Source organism: Sinocyclocheilus grahami, unplaced genomic scaffold, assembly GCF_001515645.1.
Source record: "Sinocyclocheilus grahami isolate Dianchi unplaced genomic scaffold, SAMN03320097.WGS_v1.1 scaffold819.1, whole genome shotgun sequence".
Classification (NCBI taxonomy): Eukaryota; Metazoa; Chordata; class Actinopteri; order Cypriniformes; family Cyprinidae; genus Sinocyclocheilus; species Sinocyclocheilus grahami.
The window spans coordinates 218,125-225,613 of record NW_015505998.1 but is presented as its reverse complement, the minus strand read 5'-3'; the positions used below and the strand labels follow the sequence as shown (position 1 = coordinate 225,613).

The window sequence follows — 7,489 nt, the reverse complement described above, 5'->3', positions numbered from 1 at the left end:
GACAAAATATGCACCTGACTTATGTGCTATATTCCACATATTCAGAAGAAAAATAATTATTATTCAGCTGATAGGAAGATTATACAGTAGAAGATTATTATTGAATTCAAGTGTCTAAAAGTGACATTTTTAATGTAACATTCGTGAATTAAATCTGAGAGCTGCATTTGTTCTTTCCAGAGCTGACAGTATCTGACACTAAACCTTTCCTTTTGTGATTCACAAACGATAGTCATAGAGGTTTGGAAAGATATGATGGATAATAAACAACACCTCGTGGTAATTCAGCATGTGCTAATGCCAAAAGCAATTCTTAATTAAATAAGGAACAAACAGGAGTGTGTTTTTGTTACGGTTACTGAAAGGCACTCACGTTAAATTTAATGATGTCGTAGATGAGATACCGCGGGACGGGCTGGCCGTTCACTTTGTCGACAATCATCTCCTGCAAAAAAAAGATGGCGACGATAAGAAATGCAGATATAATGCCCATAAATCAAGCCTATAAAGATCAACATGATGTAACAATGTGATAAAAAAAAAATCAATATAAGATATTTAGCGTTAAAGCTCAAGCACAGGCACGAATTAAAGAATAGTAAGATAGTAAGTTAATACATGGGGTCCTAATGTCTGATATCAATTAAATCTTTTCATTTAAACCTGTATATTAAAAGATTTATTTATTTCAAACAAAGGAATGTTTTGACTAAGGCTGCAGAGAGTAGTGCTGGGAGGTATACCGGTTCATACCGAATACCGGTGTTTATTTTTGTTATGATATGGATTTTTAAAATACCGTAATATGTCGCTTAAACAACGTTGGGAACGTGACACTGTTTGAAAGAGGTCTCTTTTCAGTGTTGCACTGTGGTGAGGGAACAGCTGTATGTGTTACTAAGCCTGAAAGTTCAGAAACTGAAGCTGTAGAACTAATAGAACGTGATGACACAGAAGAACTCATCCACAATATCCACACTGACCTCCACAAATATCCAGCACCCCTGACATCAGCTCCCGCGTCTCACACACATGAGCGCGAGTTTAGCACTAGATTTAGCAACTTTCAGACCCTTTTAGCGGCTTTTTTCCATAGAATATTCATACTGACAAACCTAGTGACTTTTTGGGATAAAGCTTAGCTATGGTTCAGCTGGAAGATTTCTCCAGTGCTGTCCCGCGAACACGAGGTCTGACTTTCCCGGAGAAGTGTCGCCTCTCTCGGCGTGTGTTCTGTGCAGTGAGCGGCAGAGAAGCACCGCAGCCGACTCCTCAATAAATGAGTACAACACAGCGTTTCCTAGCACCTGTCGCTTACTGATTGTTTGGAATTATAAATATGAGCATTAAAAGGGGTCGTGTTTAGTCACTATTTAGTGTGGTATTTTTTGACAATATTCACTCATCATGACAGTAAAATAGTGCATTCTAAGTCAATATACTGCAGTATTTCCTCTCAATCAGTAGAAAATATGGTTAACACTCGGTCATGCATGAAAATAGAATACCGTCATGTACCATGAAACCGGTTTAATTTTGAAAAAAACCGTCATATACATTTTTGGCCATACCGCCCAGCACTAGCAGAGAGTAATCAAAATCAAAAAGAATCAATAATGAATCAATATTGATCTGTGAGCTGTACGCAGGCAGTGACCTTCACGCTGGTGAAATGCCCATTTTTATGGAAAAAACCCTTTACAAATGCAATGAAGAAAAAATAGAAGCACGGGACACTTTAAACACGTCATACTCCATGTTTTTTTATGTTTAATGGTGAAGTGAGGGTGATAAAGCTGTTTCTGTGCTCCTTCTAGTGTTAGAGGTATCCATGTTTTTCATTCAGTCCATCGGATATAATCGTTTTGCTCTTGATGTGAACGGATAAATTGCCTGCTGTTATGAAATAACTGTTAAGACTTTAGTAAGCACCCATGTTGGCCATTTTTCACTCGTGTTCTCAGATCTCTTGACCTTCAACATTTAAAGTCATTTTTTAACATTTTCATTCATTTCAAGTTTAAATTGAGCATTTTGGATCAAGTTCAATCAGTATAATCAAACACAGCTGGACTCGAATGAAGGTGTAGAACCATCTCAAGGCTGATCAGAAGAAATGGACAGCCCCTGAGTTAAATATATGAGTGTCACAGCAAAGGGTCTGAATACTTAGGACCATGTGATATTTCAGTTTTTCTTTTTTAATAAATCTGCAAAAATGTCAACAATTCTGTGTTTTTCTGTCAATATGGGGTGCTGTGTGTACATTAATGAGGAAAAAAAATTTACTTAAATGATTTTAGCAAATGGCTGCAATATAACAAAGAGTGAAAAATTTAAGGGGGTCTGAATACTTTCCGTACCCACTGTATATTACTCTTAGGGTGGCCTGCACCAATAAAGACTGATCATGATTAAATCATGATTTATCTAATAATTCAAATAGCCAGGTTCACCTTAAACCCTCATTTTAATCATGGTTTTCATTTGAAGATAAATCTAAATGAACTTTAAATTAATTAAGCTTAAACTTGAATCCTTTTGTTTTCACTCAGATTGAAATCTCAGTTAGTTTGCTGCGGAGGAGGTTTAAATTACAAAACAAGTGGACATAACTGGACAATTAAAAGTGGCAGACTGAGCAAAGACAGACAGAGCAGGTGTTGTGACAGGGCTCTGAGATATATTTATATTTATAGCAAATAAATATGTCCATAAATGATTAAAAGGATGGATTAGGGGTCTTATCTCAGTGGCGGAGAGATTTAGCATGCATGGGAGTGAGACACACTGCGCTATAGGAACATGCGGGACAGCGGACAACGGGACACATGCCACATGCTCATCATATTATATGTGCTCTTTCATCTTTTATACTACTGTTTTATTCTGTGTTTTAATGTTACAAGATGCTGCGTTGATCAGTCCGGTAAACGAACAATTTTTCTATATAGTTATTTATAGCGTTTTTATATTCTACACTACCATTTCAATGTTTGGGGTCAGTAAGATTTTCTTTTTTGAAAGAAACTAATTTTTGTGTTGAACAATAATGAATTAAATAGATTAAAATTGACACTTTAGACATTTATAATACAACAAAAAAAATCTAATAAATGCTGTTCTTTTAAACTTTCTATTCATCAAAGTATCCTGAAAAACAAATCATGATTTCTAAAAATATTGGGCAGCACAACTGTTTTCAACACTGATAATAATCAGAAATGTTTCTTGAGCAGCAAATCAGCATCTTATACTGATTTCTGAAGATCATGTGACACTGAAGACTGGAGTAATGATGCTGAAAATACAGCTGCGCATCACAGGAATAAATTACAGATTAACATATATTCACACAGAAATCGGTTATTTTAAATAGTAATAATATCACAATATTACAGTTTTTACTGTAATAAATAAACTTTAAATAAATGCAGCCTTAGAGAACAAAAGAGACTTCTTTCAAAAACATAAAAACATCTTACAGACCCAGTGCTAAGGATTTTTTTCGACTGGCCCGGTCGGGACCACAGTAAAAGAGACACTTTAAGGGCCCTATCATACACTTGGCACAATGTTTTTTGCTAGTTTCAGCCCGACAGTGACAATTTTCACATCCTGCGCCACATTGTTTAAATAGTAAATGCATTTGTGCCATTGCTGGTCTGAAAATGAGGTGTGTTCATGCGCATTGCTATTTTGAGGCAACTGGCATAGACTGTGCCATTGATCAACTGAAACCTGGTCTAAAGTCTGGCGCAATATATATTTTTTGTTATTTAAAGAGCGCGTTAGTAATATGCGCCGATAGGTGGGTGAACAACGCGTGTACACTCTGCTTATTACACACACCGGGACACGCAGCAGCACACAAACATTTTTAAAAATTAAAAATTATTTTATAAAGGACTCAAATGTAAAATATTATTATTGTGTACATAAATATAAAAATGCCTACATGTCATAATGGATAGTCATTGCATGTATCAGAATTACGTGCACAAGCAGATCCGTTTCCTCGCTAGAGAAGCGTTCAGTTTCTCCGCTTGTAAATTCCGCCGTGTAAATAGCGAATATATCGGTGCGAGCGCAACTGGCTCTTAAAGGGAATGGGAGATGAGACTCTGATTGGTTTATGGCACGTTACAGCCAAAACACACCCATGACTCATTAAGAGAATAGGGACAACCATTTTAGACCAAGCGCCGGGCGCGCCGACCATTTTTCCCGTCCTTAAACTAGCAAAAGTGGATTCGGACACGCCCTAAGTGCACTTGTGCCGTGCGCTTTAGACCATGCGCTTAGATCGTTAATCCCACCCGCCCGCTCCGTCACACGCTTGAGGTATTCGGCCAATCACAACGCACTGGATAGCTGGCCAATCAGAGCACACCTCGCTTTTCAGACCGATGAGCTTTGTAAAAATCGATGCGTTTCAAAAAGGCGGGGCATAGAGGAGAAACAATAATGTACAGTATGTGGAAAATAATGTGTTTTTAACCTTAAACCGCATAAACACATTTCATTACACCAAATACACAAAATAATGTTCTTTTTAGCAGCATCATATGACCCCTTTAAAATAGGGCCCTAAGAGACAATTCATGGATGCAATATGATACACAGATTGCCTTCTCGACTGTTTGCGTTCACTGAAGACATACTCACCAAGATGGGCATTTTGATATATTTCTGTGTGCATTTGTTCATTCAAGTTAAAGGCGGCGCGAAACAGAACTTAATTCTGTGTTTGCGCGTTGTCTGAGAGAAAGATCCTCTTTAACATTTAAAGAAAGATACATTAGCTCACAACACTGACTTATTTTTTGACCGTCTCATGTAAACCAAACCTGTGAGCCTCCATTAAGTGTAGAAATAGAGCACATCCTCTCTGCCTAACCCGATTAACAGGCTTTCAAACCGTGCAATAACTTACCCCATCCAGAAGCGTGTTGGAAAGATGGGTGCGAAGATCCTTCCGGAAAGGAAACTCCAGGTTGGCTATGTGAAAGATCGAATTGTCTCTGTCAATCATATGGACTTCATCTTTTGCATCTATCAACATCATGTACCTATAAAAACACAAGCGACAGAGTGATGAGATCGAGTTTCATTTACCCCTACCTCAAACAACTCTATGATATATAAATAATTTTTTTTAAATATTTAACAGTCCAAGCATATCTATATACAGTGGGGGGGTCTGAATACTTTCCGTACCCACTGTACATATAGAATGCTGCATCAAACAAATTCATAAACGTAGGGGGAAAAAATGTAGATAGTAAATCAACTCCATAGTGTATTTCAAGTGATCAAAGGTTTAAGACATTCCAATTCAGCCTAATGCAAGGGTTCCAACGTAATCAACATATATCAATGTGACGGAGGGAAGGGCATAAAAACGAAGCAGAAAGCAGCCCAAGTTTCACTATGACAGACCAAAGTGATACTGAGAGTTTTCCTTGTTAGGGTTATGTAATTGTCAATTTTGAACGGTGGCAAAAATCAAAAGTTTGCACAGTACTTTCTGTGCGACTTTCTATTACTAATTTTGATAAAACCGATATGATAACTGATGTGTACCCTAGCAACCGTATAGCAACACCCTATCAACCATCCCAGGAACCCTAGCAACCAAATTGCAACACCCTAGCACCTCCCCGAGTACCTTAGCAACCGCATAGCAACACCTTAGCAACCACCCCGGGTACCCTAGCAATGGCATAGCAACACCCTAACAACCCTCCCAGGTACCCTAGCAACCATATAGCAACACCCTAGCAACCATCTCGGGAACCCTAGCAACCGCATTGCAACACCCTAGCAACTCCCCGAGTACCTTAGCAACAGCATAGCAACACCTTAGCAACCACCCCGGGTACCCTAGCAAATGCATAGCAGTTGATATTGATAAAAAGATTTGCAAGAAGCATGGTTAAAAGAAACATTTCAACATCTTAACATGGCGGTCAAACTGTTGAGTGATGTTTCAAAGAGAATTATGTTGAACTCAAACTTTGTATTGATGAGGGTTGGTATAAAGACCACCAAATACATTGAGGACCCTAACAGTGACCAACAAATACAAAGAAGAATTTACTAATAAGAAACACAATGTTACAGGTAAACGATGAAAGGTCAAATAGCGGTGACTGGAAAATTTTCCAGCTACAAAACAAGAAAGAACAAGAGAAAAAGAAGTCTAGCCAGATTCAGCAACTCTTGGCTGTTTATGAGCAGAAATTAGCATCTGAAAAGAAAAGCACTGATTGAGAAAATACATCCCGGCAGCATCGACACTGCAGGAACTGATGAGCCGCAAAGCCTCATTTCATGTGGTTCACCGCCATCAGAAAAATTAAGATAAATACTTTTCATAATGGGCATGATTAAACAAAGAAAAAATAAATCAGGTGAGGTTAAGTCTAGTGAAATTTAGCGACCACTCCAGAGGTGTTCTCCTCTGTCATGTTTCCAGCATAGATGATAAATTGAAGACTCTAAAACAGGATGCAAAAAGGGCACAGAGTAAAAGGAGGCTCCGAGAAAGCAGGCAGCTGAAAAGAGAAAGGAATATAAGCTGTATCAGGATGTAAAATAACTTGAAATCCATCCAGAGAAACTAAATGCATGACGGATGACACGGCATGAACTTCACCAACGCTTGGATGAAGCCGCAGTGGAGATTTTTATTCGATAAAACTTTTACTTCCAAAGTTTCTATAGGCTCAAATGAATGCTAGCACATGTATAAAGACAGCCCTATTAACAGGTGCAGTCACATTAAAGGGGTCATATGATGCTGCTAAAAAGAACATTATTTTGTGTATTTGGTGTAATGAAATGTGTTTATGCGGTTTAAGGTTAAAAAAACCCATTATTTTCCACATAATGTACATTATTGTTTCTCCTCTATGCCCCGCCTTTCTGAAACGCATAGATTTTTACAAAGCTCCATCGGTCTGAAAAACGAGGTGTGCTCTGATTGGCCAGCTATCCAGTGCTTTGTGATTGGCTGAATACCTCAAGCGTGTGACGGAAATGTTACGCCCTTACCATACTGTGATGCTGTGTCCCGGCGCGATGAGACAACACCAATAAAACCCATTACAAACGAGGCATTTGTTGCATCCAGTGGGGACATAATTACTGATTATAATGACTTAAGCTGTCTTTTTACGCGTTGCGTTGCATATCGCGCTGAGTAAACATAAAACCATGTCGTCAGTAGCAAATTCTTTAAATATAAAAAAACTTACTTACAGGCTGTGAGTCAGAAGCGCCAGACTGTCCTTGCAAAGTTGGAACTGCCCCACTTTATAGAAACAGCCTTTGTGCACAGACGCATTGTAGGCTACTCTGCAGGTTCAGGAAACAGTCCTCCATAAAATGCGCTGCACACATCTGAATATTTGGGTTGAACTGTTCTGGAACAGTGTTGTAAATACAACTTAACCACTGATTTCTAGTTGTGTCCTCTTTTGAA

At 38.4% G+C, this 7,489-nt stretch overlaps 1 protein-coding gene across 1 annotated transcript in view; it reads right to left on the bottom strand.

Annotated features, from left to right (window-relative positions):
• Positions 1–355: 355 nt before the first annotated feature.
• LOC107562339 (mRNA-capping enzyme) overlaps positions 356–7,489 on the bottom strand; it is a 51,356-nt gene continuing 44,222 nt past the window's right edge. Inside the window, exons 7-8 of the mRNA XM_016246975.1 lie at positions 4,937–5,072; positions 356–445 (exon numbers count right to left, since the gene is read on the bottom strand). Coding sequence (XP_016102461.1) covers positions 356–445; positions 4,937–5,072 — 226 coding nt within the window. The remainder of the gene's footprint in view (positions 446–4,936; positions 5,073–7,489) is intronic.